General features: G+C 48.7%; 1 protein-coding gene across 7 annotated transcripts in view; it reads right to left on the reverse strand.

Moving 5' to 3' along the window:
- Window positions 1-18,548, reverse strand: part of TASOR2 (transcription activation suppressor family member 2) — a 51,998-nt gene that overhangs the window by 18,509 nt on the left and 14,941 nt on the right. For 4 of the 7 annotated variants that reach the window (XR_012585289.1, XM_074573174.1, XM_074573171.1 and 1 more), the window contains exons 4-15: window positions 17,472-17,544; window positions 16,085-16,176; window positions 15,279-15,416; window positions 15,030-15,154; window positions 14,910-14,929; window positions 14,711-14,810; window positions 13,853-13,953; window positions 12,122-12,225; window positions 9,986-10,058; window positions 9,799-9,873; window positions 4,784-5,557; window positions 2,992-3,162 (exon numbers count right to left, since the gene is read on the reverse strand). Coding sequence is in view for 6 of the 7 variants with exons in the window: in XM_074573171.1 (XP_074429272.1) it covers window positions 2,992-3,162; window positions 4,784-5,557; window positions 9,799-9,873; window positions 9,986-10,058; window positions 12,122-12,225; window positions 13,853-13,953; window positions 14,711-14,810; window positions 14,910-14,929; window positions 15,030-15,154; window positions 15,279-15,416; window positions 16,085-16,176; window positions 17,472-17,544 (1,846 nt within the window). In the remaining variant the exon portion in view is untranslated. Of the gene's footprint in view, window positions 1-2,991; window positions 3,163-4,783; window positions 5,558-9,798; window positions 9,874-9,985; window positions 10,059-12,121; window positions 12,226-13,852; window positions 13,954-14,710; window positions 14,811-14,909; window positions 14,930-15,029; window positions 15,155-15,278; window positions 15,417-16,084; window positions 16,177-17,471; window positions 17,576-18,548 lie in introns of all 7 variants that reach the window. The other 3 variants (XM_074573176.1, XM_074573173.1, XM_074573175.1) reach the window with 2 other exon arrangements.

Here is an 18,548-nt window from a genome sequence, read left to right on the forward strand (position 1 = left end):
CAGCTTGTTTAGTAAAGGATGACAAAGCAGGGTCATCATGAGAACAGGAGGAAGAGGCAGAATCACCCTGAGCTGCAAGACACGGGGAAAGATTTCAGCCTTCCTCCAGGTGAGCACGTTATCACCTAGCTGCTCCGATGCTGGGATAACGGGGTCAGTACCTTGGAATTAGAGCACTATCCTGGGCCTCGAAAAGCGAGTCTTGTGGTGACATGGCACCCCGGAAAGGACTGAGGTAGACAATGGGACTCATTTCCAAAAGAAACTCGTAGACACCTGGGCTAAAGCGCACAGCCCTGAGTGGGTATATCACATCCCCCACCATGCACCAGCCGCCAGGAAAATCGAATGATAAAATGGACTGTTAAAGACTACACTGAGAGCAACGGGTGGTGGGACCTTCACACATTGGGATACGCATTTTGCAAAAGCCACCTGGTTAATTAACACTGGAGGATCTACCAATCCAGCTGGCTCTGCCCAATCGAAACTTCCACGTGCTGTAGAAGGGGATAAAGCCCCCACACAAAGACTATGTCAGGGAAGACAGTCTGGGTTAGTCCTGCCTCCGGCAAAGCCAACCCCATCCATGAGATTGCTTTTTGCTCAAGGACCTGGGTGCAGTTGGTGAGTGACGCGGAAGGATGGGGAATTCCGATGTGTACCTCAAGGGGATTTGACTTTAGGCGAGAATAGCCAATAAATTAAATTGCATGATGTTAATTGCTGAATAACCCTGCATGTCATCACTGCTACATTTGCTACACGCCGTTATCAATGGTATCACCCAAACCAATGACGGATGAACTTTGATGAAACTGAGCAAAGCACAGCGGTGATGGAACTAGAACTGGCTTCAGCAACTGGTGCCCACCACCTTCCTGGAGATCAACAGCGTGGTCTACGGGCACGTGCTGCACCAGATACACGAGCTGCAAGCTTCAGGTGCAGCACACAACAATCCAACACCATCTCTCCTGCCCTGAAAGACTGTTATGACAGATGGAGCCCAAAGTCATGGATTAAAGGAAGGCAACAGACATTTTAGAGGAATGGCCCATAGACTAAGGGAATGATATCTCTGTGTGTGTGTATTTTATATATATAACAAAAATATAAAAGACAGGAAAAGTGGTGGTGATTAACTGGAAAATGTAGGATTGGGGGATGACGTAGATGGTATAGAATAAGGGGCAGGTAAATGTCCGGCTTTCAGCTGGGATAGAATTAATTTTCACAAGAAGCTGGGAGGGGGCACAGCCAGGACAGCTGATCTAAACTAGCCAAAGAGATATTTGGGGGTGCTGGCAAGTGGGGGGCAAAGACTGCTGCTCAGGAAGGGGCTGTGCATCGGGTTCTGGGTGGTGAGCAACTGCACTGTGTATCACTCGCTTTGTATATTATTTTATCAACATTATTGTTATTCTTTTTCTTTTCCTTTGCTGTTTTATTAAACTGTCTTTATCCCAACCCATGAGTTTCACCTCTTTCTTCTGATCCTCCTCCCCATCCTACTGGGGGGAGGGAGGAGAGGAGTGAGTGAGCGGCTGCACGGTACTTAGTTAATGGCTGGGGCTAAACCACAACACACAGTTAAAAAGATAAAAACCCCTAAAACACAGAGAAAACCCACCCTGTCCTCATGCTTCTCACTGCACATCCTCTCAAGAGCCCACGCAGAAACGTGGAGGCTCCCAAAGGCAGCCAGAGCATAGCAAGTAAGTGCTGATTTAGTTTTCAAGTGTTAAAAATGCCCCTCACCATGGCTCAAGGCCCATATTCTTAAGAACAGTATGAGTCACTACACAAGGTTAATGCCTTCTACTGAAAACCAGCACAAAAATCTCTCTTCAAGTAAAGCCTTATAAATCACATCTGTGCTAAAGTCCTACGTGTTTCATTTAACGTCCTTGAGAACCGCATAGTAAGACACGTAAATTGTGTATTTCTTACGGCTAAACACTTTTCTTTTGCATTTTTGGCAGATCCTGGCATTCAGCAGCACCCATCTGACATCCTGCCCCTGCGAGAGCACTGGCCAGATCCACTCCGGGAACCCCCACGTGACAGGGGCAACAAGGGGCGGCGTTCAATACACAAACGCTGATGGAAGTGCCACGTTTCAGGAACACGTGGCAGTAAAAGACCAAGAAGAATGGATAAACTGAGCTGAGGTGGCTAAACCAGTCTTCAAAGCCTCCACCTCCCCCAGAAAGAGGGAAAAGAAAGACCAGAGACAGATCTGAAAAAGGATATCAAAGCACGAGAGTGTGAAAACATGGCAAATTAACAGAAAATTACTCTCTTGTTCCACCATTTATTTTGGCACCGAAATAGTGGTTCTCAGTTTAACACAAGACTCCCAGCCAGCACCTGCAGACGCTACACTCAGGGCTGCCTCTTAAATCCGCCGCAGGCTGTCTGCGAAGGCTGCAAGAATTCGACTCTTTTTAAAATGACCTGATTTACAACATAATGGTCTAAAAATCTAGGCAGACCCTGGCTACGAGCAGAGGTTACAGTGCTCTGTCCATGAGCTGCCTCAGTGCAGTTTCAGAGCTCAGCAGTTAAAAAAAAAAAAAAATAATCAAAAAAAAAAATCAGGCTTTTTAAACTATCCCAGCAGTTTGCCAAGGACGCGAACCGAAGGCTTAGGAAAGGACGCAGAAGAGAACCTGTGTGGTTCGTACATCCTGTAACTGTGATTTTCACGGTCGCCTTCGTGTTTTACGCTACTGTGCGTAACTGTATGCCTGCAGGCCGTGGGGCAGCAGCACTCAGACCCCAATCCAGACCCTCTAAATGCTGTAAGGCCCTTTGGCTTCTGCTAAACATGCTGTTGCTATCACCTGGTCATGACCTGACCGTGATGTTTGATGGCTCGGCTTTTAAAGGAAAGATTTCCACAGGGAACAGCACTCTCACCACTTTCTGCTGGCTTTTTGGCTTGAGGGTTTGATGGGCTATTAGCCACACTTTTTAGCATCTTACTTTTCATTGGCTTCGTGACGGTCTCAGCAACAGGAACCTTTTTCATGTCTGGGTTCTTCAGCGTCTTTGCTCTCTTTGCTTCCAAGCCGGCATCGTCGGGAGCTGAGGTTTCCTTCTGAACAGATTCAGACTGTGTTTTGTGCACAAATTCCGCAGACAGGACCTCCGCACCTGGGACAGGGAAGAGGGAGTGCATTTCTTTTGGTTTGAGACATATTCGGATTAAAAAGGAGCAACTGCAGAATAGCCAGTTAAGGAACGTGGAAGGACTGCTTTAGAAGTGATTGGCAGCAGCAGAGTAGTCTCCAATGACTTGATTTATGCATCTGGTCTTATAAACGGGTTTGCTACTGATGTGAGCAATCAGTAAGCAGTTATTAAAAATTAAGCATCACTTCTTAAGCTCATTAAAAGCCTGCTTTCATGACCTAGAATAGGTGTTCTCCAGGGATAAGTCACTCTAATTCCTACCTGGCACACTTGCACCCTGAGGGCGTTTATTTACCTCTTCAAGAAGCACCCAAGAACCTCTCCCAGATCCATCAGCAATGCCACCCAGGCCTGAGGCTACGTGCCCCGGGACAGAGCTTGATGGACGACGACTCAGAGCTGACTTCAGCCCACAGCGGACTTCAGCCCACACACAGCCCACAGCCCACAGTGCTGTGCCACCCTCTGTGCTGCCCATTGCCAGTCACTGCTGCTACCTGTGATGTGTGCGAACACCAGGGGAGGTCACCGAGCATGACACTGCCTTCGCAGGCAGGTGGATTCTTTGGATGTTTTCAACCACGTTTTGTCACCAAGGTTGGGATTCATCTCAACCCACTTCGAGTGTCTCTACAAATCAGGTGGAGGATTAGGCTGGCTCAAAAGGACAGGCTTAGTCTATCCTCCGCAGTGAGACAGGAGCCTTCAGAGGACAATTTATGCCATCGAGACACCACACATGAGCGGCTCGGGCTAGATACCAGCTCTCAGCAGAGTAAATTGGGTGTGATCAATCTCATGCTTCCCATTTCTTCAAGGTCACAACAAGAAAGTTGACTCAGTGTGACCACGTAGAGTGGCTGGTTATCTAGGCAGCCTGTAGTGACCATGGCTTGGGCAACTGCTCCTTGCCTGACCCATCAACAGCCTGTGGACAAGGGGTGCAATAACCATGACCTGGCTGATGTCCACGTGCACAGCCGCCCATAAGCAAAGGTAGGCAACAGCATGGCCCACTGCACGGGGTTTCAGGCACCTTCACTGAAATTCCCTGTCATAGTCCTGGGCTCCTTCCCAGGCTGAAGGACAGACCACAAATACATCACCACAGACCTATCTGGATGCTCTCAGTAGGTGTCTCTTTGCTCTGGGCACCTGGGGAGATGATGTCTACGACTATCTGAAAGGAGGTTGTAGAGAGGTGGGGGTCGGTCTTTTCTCCCAGGTAACAGGCGATAGGACAAGAGGGAACAGCCTCGAGTTGCACCAGGGGAGGTTTGGACGGGATAGGAGGAAAAACTTTTAAACTGAAGGAGTTATTAAGCATTGGAACGGGCTGCCCAGAGAAGTGGTTGAGGCACCATCCTGGGAGGTATTTAAAAGACGGGTAGACGTGGTGCTTAGAGATATGGTTTAGTGATGGTTTTTGTCAGAGTTAGGTTGATGGTTGGACTCCATCACTTCCAACCAAGGCAATTCTGTGATTCTATGGCGAGGGACATGGCTCCTAGTGAACCCCAAGTATCCCAGCGGATACCCTGGAGAAGCTGGAGAAAGTCACTCCCATTTATATAGCACTTACCTCTTTTCCTTCTGTGTGGAAACTGCAAATTGGCTAATTTAAGCATGGGCTCATTGGAATTGGCTGTGAGCCCTGGCTTTTTAGGAAAAGAGAGAGACATGTTGATTTTCTTCTTCTTGGTTGCTTTCCTGTTCCTTCCGCTGTCCCCGATCTTGGGGGGTGACCTGGTGCTGGTCCCAACGTCTCGGCAGGATTTCCTCCTGCTCTGCTGCACCCATAGCTTGCTGGCTGAGTTGACGTCTTTTGTGGGCGCTTCACCACCCTGGTCCAGCCCCACAGTGGGCTTTGGGTTTTCACTTTTCGCTGCTGTGTTGGGGGGAAGAGGGTCCGGTGGGACAGCTGAAGAGAAGTCCGCTTTACAATTAGCCTGTGAATCGCAGCAAAGAGACTGAACAGGACCAGTCAAACATCCTACGGCAGCCGACGTTTCCAGAGTATAGCTGCTGGGATCGGAGAAATAACACTGCAGCTGGGACAAGGACTGCTCTGACCGTTTTTTGAAGGGATTAGTACATTCATCCTCGGTTAGTGAGAGGAGAGAAGGAAGGGGAACTTCGCTGGTTTGGCCAGCGGCAGGCTGTGGGTTTTGATCAAGCTTGGTGTATTCCTGGAGGTGCTGTTTGATACGTACGCTGGTACTGACTGCGTCCCCCCACGAAGAACTGGTGGCTTTCTGTAAGGCATAACGAAGTCCAGGCAAAACTGAGGCTATTTTTAATGAGACGTCACTATTGTCACTATCTTCCCTTTCATCTTTTGGATCGTGCTTTTCAACTGCGAAAGGAAAAAAAAAAATAATAGAATTTTATAAAAATAATTAAAAAAAAGGATTAAGTTCCCCAAGTCACCTCACTGTTACACGCTAAGAAAACATGAAAGCTATGAAAAAGCCCCAGAAACCAACTGTGGGAAAGCAACGGAAGATTGGCGAGGAGGACTGTAAATACAGGCGAGTGACTCGCACCTGGGGTACTGGAAAACACGTATAGCACACTAATTGTTATTCAGTCTCAGGCGCTTGGAAGAAAGACACTTAGATAACAGAAGTCTGTGATGGACTCAGGGACACCTTCTCTAGCCGCTTGAGAATCCTGGCCTGTTGCTGAAGAAGATCAAAGCACGGTGGGAAAATTATGGCTGTTTGAACCTTATAAATACCAACAGGAACAGGGAGTCTGCACCCGCTCTTGCTAACATGGACTCTCTCTTGTGCCGCGGTGCCCGCGGTCCCTGCTTGCGTGCCTCTGCCTGGGTGTCGCTTTGGAGATTCCTCGGTCTGCAAGGTATCGAGATTAAATTTGTTCTTAGCCTTTCATCCGTGGTGCGCAGTTGTTCCTGCGTCCTGCCTGCAACGGCTCACACACCAGCCTACAAAAAGCTAGCCCCAGGGGCAACGTACTCGTTTGACGGATGCCTGTAACTGCTGAATGTATAAAAAGAATTGCACATGGGAGTCAAAAGTGGATTAAACTAAGATGAATGACCGCTGTTGTATCAACTAGCCCCATTCCACAGGAAATTATATGCTGAGATCGCACACATAGTGGTCTAAGTCCCTTCGCTCCAGCAATTCTTGATAGATCCAACCTTTAGGACAGTCAGAGCTCTGAAAATACATGCTTTTTGTTGTGTTTTTTTTTTAAATCTGTTTAAGTTTAGGACCATCCATGCAGGGTGTTTAGGCTAGCACCGTTTTCAGATCACTTGTGTTGTTTGTGTCCTTGTTCAGATGCAACTTCCAGCAGCTCGATCTCTACCTGCTGCCAGCGTGGGTGGACACACTTGACATGGAGACACATCGGTGCTCTGGAGTGGGATGCGGAACACAGACTTACCCGAGCAGACCCGGGGACCATATAAATAAATAACGTGAACCCCTGGGTGATTTTCTAAAGCTGGAGGACTGATCCTAATGAAAACAGCTGGTGTTCCCGTTTTCAGCCAGACCAACGCACGGTGTACCTAACCACCATGTACAGTGCACAGCACCATAGAAGTTTAGCCCCCCATAGGGATCAATATGAACAAATCCCCAGGCTTGAGGGTCGCCATGGAAGACATCACTGTGGAAGTAGACTCTGCTTGGCGTAGCAGCATCCTCTCAGTGTCTGGAAATGCCTGGAAAGCCCGCGTGATGTGCGGAGCCGGTCGCGGAGCTCCCTTTGCACACAGGCCAGACTAATCTGGCTTCATCCACTGCAATCCAGCCGTTCGATGCTGGCGTTCTGCACCCTCAGGCTTGGCCCATCTGCATGTTACGATCCAGCTCTGAGGTTTCTTTTGGCTGCAGGGCCAGGCTGACAACCCCAGTGCCCTTCCCCGTCACTTCTCTTCCCAGCAAGGCAAAGGCGTTTCTCTTTCCCTCCCAGCTGTGCAATTTTCTTCGCCTATTGGCCCTGCCTTGCACTGGCAATGCTGGTCCTTGTTACCGGCAAGCCCAGGCATCCCCGTGAGCCACCTCCCAGCCGCCTGCCTCCGCCGCTGGCTCAGGAACGCTGCGGCACGTCTGCACAGCGGGCTTGTTACGCCTGCCCTACATTCCTTCCGACGGCTGTCTGGACAGGAAGGGAACAGATTCAGAGGCAGCTTTTTTCGAAATGGGAAATATTATTCATGCTTTGAGTCTGGGCTGAACCACTTCAAATGCGTCCGTCCTTCACCCTCCTTTTCTCTTTGCATCTCCCTTGCCATCTTGGGTGACCATTCCTTTTCAAACCCAAATCCCTGCTCTGCTTTTCTTCATAAAAAGGAGAAGCCCTAAAGCAAAAAGGGTTTCTAACCTCAGTGCAAAGAGGTCTCTGACCCAAGGGACAGTCGGGGCTGGCTGGGGTAACATCGCTCACACAGGCAGAAAGGGACAGCACGTGCAGGAGTCCCGCTGGCACCAGAGCGAGGACATCTGTAAGCCATCAACATCCAGATCATGTCACATAACAGTGTGGAGCGTTTGCTCAACGTTATCCTCTCTCCCTGCCTCTTTGCTTCGCTGCCAGCTACTCTCCGGTTGCCCAGGCTTTGCGTCCTCTTTAGCATCAACACCAGCCACTGGCAACATCTGCTACAGCCCCAAACCTTCCTACAAACTGGCTGCTTGCACCCTCTTCGCTCCAGGACGTTCCTTACGCCTGTGCCCTCTCCTGTCTCCACCACCTTCTTCCACAGTAACCCTCTTCGAGATAAATACCTCCTTGCCCTTTTCCCTCCCTCCCCCAGCACACAGTGCTTGCAGTCAGCCTTGCAGGAATAGATCCCTCTGCTCTGGAGGGTATTTTCTGCCTGTTGTTGGGCTGGTCAGAACAATATCTGGGTGCTCAGTTCCCACCTCCAGTCTGGTCTCCAGGCTTTCTTTCCCTTCACCTCACCCACCTTCAGGCCCTGGCTTCAGGTGTCACAGCAACAACCTGATCCCAGGTTTGACCTGGCACTTTGGGTCTTCAGGAGGAGCCCGGATCTCTCCTACGCCTAGAAAAGAAACTAGAAAAGTTGCCACTCTAACACAGCCAGACTGTCTGACTGAATTCAGTCAAAAGACATTTGCACCCCACGCTGCCGAGATACCATCACATCTTCACCCGACTTACAAGCCCACTTCATATGCAGATCCTGAAGGAGAAAGTTTATAGCTGGAAGTTAAACACCAACAAGGACAAAGCAATCCATGCTCGGATGTGCTGGTAGTTCCTGTTGGCTCTTCTGCCGATTTTATCTTCCGGGGAGGGGAGATGGGAATGTCCTGTGCAGCTCCGTCAGCAATGCCAGCCATCGCTCACACAAGACGTGGACTGAAATACCGGCATGTGCTGCCATAAACAGTCTCTTGGCTTGTCCCTGGGATGACTCAACAAAAAGCAAGCCAGAAGTTACGCAGAGCAAGAGGCCCCTGTTTATATGTTGCTCGGGGATCTGCAAGGCTAGAAGTATTCCTGGTGGAGTGGATGCGATGAGAGCTGCGCGGATGAAGCCCTGCAGAGGAGGCAGAGCAGTAACTTTCTTTGTGTGCGCAAGAGGAAATTGTAGGGTGAATATTTCCACATAGACGGTGCAGAATAAAGCCAGCCGATACAGAGAAAGTCTGAGGCAAATGCAACAGATGTTGAAGCTTGTTCTTATTTCAGGATGCGCGTGTTCAAACTGTGCAATCTTTATTTTCTCTTATTTCGTGCCTGTGTTTGTTCTGCGTGAAAAGCAGCACGTTTTGGGGCTGCAGACAGCCTGGATTCACCTCCCACGTCCCAGAGCTGTGACTCACCTTGATGGCAGCAAAGCAGCACCGTAGTTCTGCCCAACACCAGCTCCCTGCCTGCCTGCCTCCCTCCCTCCCCTGTTGAGCACCCTGACCGGTCGTCACGGCTCCTCCACCAGCACTTACAGATCCCACAGCAGAGAAGTCACACAACACAGCTGAGTCTCCAAACCCTTGCTGCTCTTCAGGGAGCAATGCCCCTTTCTCCATCTCTCCTCGCCCTGCCCACACCTTTCACAGAGCCCATTTCACTTGTTATCTCAGCAGAAAACAATTCACTTATTTTTTTTTAGGGCAGGCTGTTTTCCTGCTGGTTTAGCAAATCACATCAGCTCCGTGCGGGATCCAGCAAATGCCATGTGCCGTTCTGCTCCCTGAGCACAGCTCCAGAGCACTTTTAAGGACATAAACCGGGGTCTGCAGGAGTCAGATTCCTATGCACACACATAAGACAGTTCAGGGAGTGGATGCTGCTGAAAACCAACTGAGAGGGAGAAGAGTGATTATTTTTCACTCACGTCAGCTTCTTGCAAAGGGACAAGGATGCACAGTGACAGAGACATGCGGACCTGGTTTAGCTCAGCTAAAAACGCAGCATAGCTAGAGAGTTGAGACTTTTCTCTCCTCTTTTAACACCCTTCGTGCTAAAGCTGTAGGTGGTTCTGAGCAGAGACATCAGTTTTTGAAGAAGAACGTGTCCGTGAGGACCTCCTGGTAAGGATCCCACACCCAAAACACGGTGTCCAAAGCCAGCAAAAGGGAACCTCCCTACCTCTCAGGCACACCGACCGGGACGAGGTGAACAGAAACAGGGCCAGGAGGCTGACGGGCTCCTTGGGGTCAAACCCTATGAGAGAAAAGCAACAGGCTTTGTTCAGACTGAGGGTGCCCACCCCTCCATTTCTAAAACAGAGCAGGATGTTTAAGCAGATATTGGTTTCTACGTAGCCATGTCTTACCATCATCTCGTGCCAAGGCAGAGGACGTGAGGAGGATAAGGAATCCTTGATCTTGTAAATATTTGATGATTGCCTACAACAAACAGATAGGAAGTTCGAGCAACCACTCCCTTTCCTCCTTAGCACACTTTACATCAACTGTCAACACAACTGTCAACAAGCCCTGATTGCTGGTGGTGTGCCAACGCCACCAGCTCACTCCCTGTTGAGGAGGACACTGCTCGTTTCATACCGTTTGGGTCAACTGGGACCTGTAACCACGAGCGCTTCATTTATGTTATTATTCAGCGCTCAAATTCCTCCCATCTGATTCCTTAAAAATAAACATGCTTAGCCAAACTATCTGTAATTAATGAACAAGATTAATAATTTTAGCCCCTTCAGTTCAAAAGCTTCTGGGTATCTCAGCCAGCAATTGCTTTCCGCAGCCCAAAGGGAAGGTTTTCCCAGCTGGAAAAGCAAAGCTGGACACCAACATCTGACTGTTCCAGCCACACGCCTGACTGAAGCCCAGGCCATGCAGCTTGCTTATTAGCAGCATCATCATCAATGAACACGTGAAAAAAAAATCTGCTGAGTCTAAGCGACGCCTGCGACTGTCTCAGAGCTGGATGACTGCATGTCTAAGAGGCACTTATCGAGGCTTTTCTTGTGTTTGGGTGTTGCGTGATGCCTCATTGCAGAGCTTGGCTTGGACTGCCTTTCCCTCTGTGGGGACACCCATTTGGATCTCTTTCTTCCATGCAGACACATCTTTTCCAGAAACCTACAGGAACTGAATAACCCTAGGGCTTCTAATGCTCCGTGAAACTTCACTGATCCCATTCAGTAAATTCAGACATAACAGAGGATTGGATTAACGCCTACAGCCTCGTTTCTCCAGGACAACAGAACAACTTTGGAAATGCTGAACAATTTCAGTGTAATATTCACTATTCAGAACAGTATCTCCTTGCTTCGGTTGTCTCAAGCCAGCGGAAGGGGTAAGAGCCAGCACCTCTGCTGCATAAATCCAGCTCAATGGAACAGCTGTGGTTTCTTACCGACAAGACAATTTTCAGGCAGGTGATTGTCTTTGCTATCCCCCCTTTTTTCCCTTCTATTGTTGTTACCAATAAAAGATAGTTAAATCAATATTTTAGGCAGTCCGAGTGCTTTTCTTACGGGGACCCACAACAAACACTTGCTCTGTTAACGTTACATATGGGAAAGCTGCACATCGGTGGGCAGCTCTTCAACAGTGCCGCACAGCGAGAGCGCTTCCAGGCAGTTCATGGGCCGCTGCCAGCTTACAGTGAAGGGAGGACGTGCCCATCCAGCTGCGAGTTTGCGGCCATGAATTTACAACCCTGAATCTATAGGAAGCATCAGATGTGAGAGAGCAACCAGCAGCAGCAAAGCCAAACCCAACTGAACCACAAATCCCAGCAGAGACGCAGGTGCGGAGCTCCACAGGGGTGAGGTTTGTCCCCTTGGAGTCACAAGGGGACGTGACAATCTCACCGGGAACAAAAAGACCCTGTGTGCTGGAAAAAAAAGCCTTATCGGATAATATACTGCAAGGGAAATCTCCCTTTAAAAAAAGGATAAATCTCAACACCTTCAGAGCTACCAGAAGCCCAACTGTGAGTATGTAGCAGAGCAGGGGATATTTTTCAGCCACAAGGGAGAAAGGCAGGCACGCGACAGCTTATGCCTTTTGCTTAGCAACTATCATTTTGGCATTGGGGGACTTGGCTTCTGCTTTCTCAATATATAAGATCCCCTTGCAGTCCTTGTCCACCACGCTGTTTGCAATGCAAGGGGGGAAAATCATTAATAAAGACAATAAAATAATCCCATCTGGCATAAACATAGCTAAAGAAGAGGTTTTGCCTGGTCTAATGCTTTCTGCTCAGCAGGGCGTGCTCACCCTAGGAATCAGTTCCCAGCGCATAGTGGGTAATCTTCAGTTAACAATTTATATACAGAAAGGCTATGTTTGAGAATAAGAACGCAGGAAAATAATACTTAAAGCAGGGAAATTAATTCCCTTTTGCTTTAGATCAGAATCTGTGAATAACGTTAGCAAAAGTTTCGAGACATCATTTAAAAGGCCACTTTCCTCCCAGAAAGACAATATCTTAAAATACTTACCAAGTCATTTTCCTTTAGATTTTCTACTAACTGGTCCATTTTATATTGATCCTTATTTGATATTTCTACTTCATACAGACTGAAGTAAACACCCTGAAAGCAGACTGCAGACACAAGAGAGAATTTGATGTTGAAATAGTGCCTCTTGCATGAACTCCAAACAAACAAGTGCTCCAGGAATCTGGAGGAATCTCCAGCAATCTACCAGGAAGATGGGTGTGGAATTGGTGGAAGCACTGGGTTCAAAAAAAAGAAACTTAGCAAGATTTCCTAACCTATACATTCATACCACAGTGAGTTTCCTCTTCAACCCGTGGTTCACAGGAGATGGTTCCTATCTTATCACTGCAGCTAACAATGCTGTGTGCTTTGACAGAGACGGGGAGTCTTTCCGAGGGAAATACCTCATTGTAACACGCCATAATCTCCCCTGCTATGGAATATCCTTATTCTGCGCTCTGATCTCCAAGGGAGTTTAACAAAGGCAAGATCTCGGTCCCACATTATCCCTCCTGAATCCCACAGCAAAATTCTTCTGTTCAAGTATTTCCTCTCTTTCACCAGCCAACTGGAAGACTGTGGCTCCACAGCACCTTCCTCAAGTGTCGCTGTGGCCTCCCCCGACTTCTCCTGCCTCCTCCTCTGCCCTGGCACTATCCTGTTTCCACCTGCACGGTGAGCTGAATGCTAACCCCCAAAACAGGCTGGCTGTCAGCCGGTCCAATCGATGCCCCGACCTGGCTCAACAGAGCTGATACACAGATGGGAGGCGACGCTGCAGCAGCCCACATTTATTTTGGTGCAAGATGACATGGAGACACACCTGGAGCTTCTGCAAATCCCATCCAGAGTTCTCCATGTGCAACCTGGGGTATACGTCAGTAACTGCGTTTACGTTGCATCGCATAGCCGCTCACAGCCATAACCTGAGAGCTGTCAGGCTCATCAAAACTCTCAACTAAAAAGCAATCAGTAGTATGAACCCCGCAGCGTAATTAGACACAGGTCCCCTCCTCCCCACCCTGACCAGGACAGAGAGTGGTTGACTGCAGGCAAGCAGGGTCTCTTCGCACCGCTAAGAGGACAGCAGAGCCCTTCTCCCTTCCCCAAATCTGTGCCTTTATTTGCCGATTGCTGAGTATTCCCTGCCTCTCCCCCAAGGTTTCCGGAGTCCTCTCCCCTCTCATGCTGCCGTTCCCTGTCACTGTCAGTCCTGCTGAAGTGACAAGTAGGCTACCCGTGATGCAAAGCTACTGCAAGCAGCTACAGCTTTTTCAGCTTTGTCTGGCAGTTACCCTCATCCACCCAGATGCAGGAGACACGGGGTCAGACCCCAGGAGGTGGAGTGTCCCTCACCTGGTAGGGAGATCACGTGAGAAGGGGAGGGAAAGTTTGTCTCCTTGCATTTGCTCTCAGTTGCACCACGTCTGGCACCTTGCAGGATGGGAGCCCAGGACTCAAAACAGTCTCCCACCCTGTTCTGTCCCAGGAATGGGCTGATTAAAGGGCTGCTTTGGGAAAAGGATTATATCACACCAGGAGACCACACGAAGTGTGGCCAAGAAAACATCCCTGTGCTGCGTTGGCATTTTTCCTCACTTATCTGCAATCCGCCACCCTTCAAGACAGGATCCAGCGCTTTGTGGAACCGAGCTCTGACCCCCCCACGGCAATTCCTTTGGCACAGCACAAGCAGATGGTACTCGTCACATCTGCAGGTTTTGCACTCACCTTCATTCTCAATGTAATTTCTTTTTCCAAACGCAGCTTCTGGTAGCTTTTTCTTCAAGTCGGACAAACCCATGACATGGTTAATGTCCAGGTTGGGAGGCCTGCGGGGATAAAGCAGCAGACGGTGAGATCACAAGCACAAAAGGTTCCCAGAATTAAGCACAGCAAAAGAGCCCTGGTTGCCCTGTCACTGTGAAACCAGAGAAAGCAGTTCTGGAGAAGGCTGGAGAAGGCACAGCTTGCCTAGCAATTAGCTAATTTGACGATCGGGTTTGGAAACACCTCCAAACGCTGATATTGGTGGCTGTGTTACTCTCTGTCACTGGCTTTTTCGCATTGCTGGCTGCTGGTTGGCTTCTGACTACTATAGATTTTAAATATCTCCTTTTTTTTGGAGCGCTAGTTACCTCAATAATTTATTTGTCATCGTGCCGATCTGTAAACAGAACTGGCTGATCGTACACGCACCACCAGGAAGCCCATTTTTCACAAGGGGAAAAATCCCACGCAGGAATAACTGATTTGGAATAAACATCCCAAAGCAGTTAACAAAAAAAAAAAGAGATGACAAAATACAGCTGCTCCCAGCTGCCTGGGGCCAGGGCCTGATCTCGTGTCCTCATCCAGCTGTTGCTGTGACACTCCACCGCTTGCTGCCCAACGCCATTTTCCTGACACCGATGTTTGCCCCGACAGCGCAAGAAGGTGCTGATCAATGAAGGGATGGGGCAGGAGAGATAAAACTGGCTTTCGCTGGTACATAGACACCCAAAGGTGATCCCAAAACGACTTGCAAGAGTGACTATAATGCTACACACTCCACAAACTGCACAGAAAGAAGAGAAAGCGGCAACTTACAGCTGGGCTGGAATCGTGGAGCTGTATGGGGTCCTCAGGGCGATGTTGCACAAGAGCTGGCCCCGGATGGAGAGCTGCCCCCTCCACGGACAGTACAATGCTACAGGCAAAAGGGAGAACGGCTCAGGGAAAGCAGAAGAGGAGGGCAAACAGAGAAAGGTACATTTATAAAACAAAAACAACCACCAGATGCTCCTACCTTTGTGATTAAGCTCAGGTCTAGAGAAAAGGGAGAAAAAGAGGAATATTTAGCAATGGGAAGAATTAAAACAGCCCCCAAAAGCGACTGGGTATTTTAAAACAACAGCGAGTTGCTTACAGGCTCTCTATAGCTAAGACGGGCATTTCCTTCGGCTCCCTGTACTGGCAAGCGATGATTATGTATGGGCAGATCTGCCTGGGCCGCTCGGCAGTGCTGCCATCGGACACTTCGTACACGTAATACTGGGGTGAGAAAGGAAACAGATGAAAAAACAAGGTGAGGAATGAGCGAGGCACCCAGGCCAGCGCTGATTTCCCCTGCAGCCTACACGTGAGCCGTCTGCACCGTCCTGTTCCAAACCTATACCTGGCTCTGCTCGAAGGCCTGGCAGTGGCTGGTCTTTGATGGTGTGTTGTTTCTGCTCACGGCGACGTGGCAGTCATAGCCAGGAGATGGGCAGGTGTAGCTGGTTGTGTAATTTTCAGATACCACCTTGACCTTCCCCTGTGTCGGACAATTTACAGGAAAAAAGAAGAAAGAAAAAGAAGAATACACATAATTGTTCACAGAAACTTATTTTAAAAGACTCCCGAATCCTCCTTTTCCCCATAGAGAGCGCTGCTGGCAGCCCCACGTTCCCCACCACTTGAGAGGGGGTTGTGCGTGTTTGTGTCTTTCCAAACACAAGGGCCTGACTTGGCCAAGTTCGGCACAGCAGACAAATCTGCACTGCTCAGGAGAGTGAACGGGAGCAGCGTGTTTTCAGTGCCAGCGACAGAGCAGGACACAGCAGGGAGGGGAGAAAGGGGCCCACAGCGGCACCATGGAGGAACAGAATGGGGCCGTGATCTGAGCCACCTTAGGGCTTCCCCCTCAAACCCCCAAAAAGCCTGAGAGCTCAGGTGACCCTATGGGGAATTTCTGTTGTCACCAGTGGAATTTGGAAGGTCCTCTGCATTCTCTGCTGCCCTGCAGGCCACCAGTCAAGCCCAGTCGGATCTCTTGCTTTCTAGCCTAACAGATCCCACAGCCAGAAATCCCGATGAGCTCTCAACAGCGCTGATTTTACACCCCACCACAGTTATAGGCATCAATGTCATCTTTAAAACTACCTGCACTGTATAGTGGCTTCTGAAAATCATCCCACATCAAAAGAAACACTTGCATTTTACCTTAATTAGCTTAAAAATGACAATATAGCCTGATTTTCCATGATACCAGGGTCTTGGATGAAGACAGTCCGCATACTTGGAAATATAAACCCCTGTGAAAACAAAGCAATGCAAGATAACATGAATCATCTCTCGAGTAAAGCTGATTGCAAAACAACTCTTTTCCTTTTATTGACTGCTGGCATGGAACAGCATTATATGTTTCAGGGTCAACTCCAGGAAGGGAGTTAACTTGGGTTTCTCCTGGGAGAAGTAGCCCAGCTAACATCAGTTTTGCCCACACACTACATGAAAACATATCGAGCAAGAGCTTGTCTCTTATAGAAAGATCTGATGAAGGCCTTCCAGGTCAGACCGCAAGTGGGGCAGGTACTTTGCTCAATTTGGAATCACGCAAAGACAACGTGGATGTTTATACGTGGGGAACACACGTTGCAGGGGCATGACAGCAGGCCCATGGCATGGCATAGACCCTCCCAGGCCGCTTCCTTTGCCTTTATGAGCCTTCACTGTCCCAGAAACCAAGATAAACCCTCCACCTTGTGGCAAGGCCCACTCTGACGTGGCTTATTCCCAGCCTTTCTCCATGCCCAAATCACATGTTGATTTATTGTGGGGTGGGGGAGTTGGGTCTTTACTCCTGCTTTGTATTTGTAGACTAGACGGGTAGAGAAGTAAATGAGGGGAAAACAAGGACTGGGCAGGGGAAGGGCTACGAAGAGACACACCATAATATTCATCTTAGTCCATCAGGACTAAGATATACACCCAGATAAATAACAAGTTCTTGCTTGGTTTTGCATTCACTGCCATTAACTGTTCAATAATTAGGTGTCTTGGCCTGCAAAGACTCGTGGGATGAGCACTGGGACGCGTTCTGCTTCTGGCAGCAGGTTTTCTTTGAGTAACGTGTCCTGCGCTGCACGTCTTGAGGCCCCAGACCTCTGGGCAAGGAACAAGCACAGACTGAAAGGGGCTTTGACGCGTCACGATCTGCTCTGGTTATTAACAAGACCGGTGGCAAAAGCTCAGCAAACAGACTCTGAAGCGCAACCCAGTGGGGAGAGCTGCCAAAAAGCCGCTTTGGTGACAAAGGTTGTTATTAACAAGGGAGAAAAAGCCTGAAATGGAGAGGTGAAGAGACGATAACATTCCCTGGGGAAGATCCCATCCTCATCTGGTTGAGGGAGCAGAAGGAAAACACTGCTGCTTGCTCGATCCAAACAAATGCCGTTTCCCATGTAAGAAACACGGGCGTTTCTGTGGATCTTTGCAGTAAATAACAAGGCAGTACCAGGAGTCTGTCTGGGCTTTTCCTTTTGTTTTTAAAGGAGTCGATATCCCCAGAAGAGTAAACAGGTCTCTTGGTCCTCTGAATCAATCTTACCTTTTGCTGGGTCACCGAGCATGGAAATAGAACTGCTGTTTACACGGAGGCCTGTCTGACACACCTCTTTTGCCTTCAAAAGAAGAGACAGCCTCTTTTAGCACCTATTTTCAAAGATAAGGGATACGGCTACTGAAATCTGTAGCACGACAGCTGACAAAATACTTGCAACAGGAAACATGCTGCAAGTCAATTACAGATTGTTACAGTCCCAAAACACCCGCGGTATAAACAAAACCGAACACAACGTCCACAGAAAGAACCCAGAGGAAGAAAATTTGTCGTTTCAGACACTAACTACTTGTACTTATCAAGCGTTGTTACAAACACCTCCGTGGAAGCAAAAGCTTAGAAAAATTTGGAAAAAATCCAGCATCTCCAGAAATCACTGCAAGCGCAAGGCTGGACTTTGCACTTTCTTTATCCGCATGGACAATTTGTGGAAAAATAAATGTAACTGGGCTGGCATGAATGCAAGGGACATTTGCTACTCTGTGCTCACTCCCCCATAGGCACAATTACTTCCTTGGGAGCATCTCATCAGCTTTGATTTAATCCATGCTGAAAGCAGATTCATCAAAGTGTGCAAAGTCCAAATACATATTGTTCAAAGAGTGACAACAGACGAAGTTTGGACTCGTTGTGGGTGAGAAATACAAGCAAACCAGCCAAACCATAGTCAGTCCCTTTACAAGCAACACGGGGCACTCATCACACCTAACTTCTGCCTCTAAAAGGCAAGAGCCTAGCTTAGACTAGACAGCTGGACTTCTCTGAACAACAGAGGTAGAGGCACCTCCAGAGAGTGATTTTAGCCCAAGGATTTTAGATGCCTGCATTAAACAAGGTCCAGCTGTCCTCTGGAGAGCTGCTTCTTTCCTAGGGTCTGTACAAGGAGCTCAGTCACTTGGCAAAGGCTGTACTAAATTTCAAACAGCCAAAATGAAGCGGGACAATTCCCGCACCTAAACTGAGCCTGGAAGTGGTTTATTTTGCCGTAGCGCAATCCAAACTGAACAGAACTAAACTGCATTCAGGCTACTCGCATCCTGAACAAAACCACCTCTACAGTGATTT

This window comes from Larus michahellis, chromosome 1 (genome assembly GCF_964199755.1).
Source record: "Larus michahellis chromosome 1, bLarMic1.1, whole genome shotgun sequence".
Lineage (NCBI taxonomy): Eukaryota > Metazoa > Chordata > Aves > Charadriiformes > Laridae > Larus > Larus michahellis.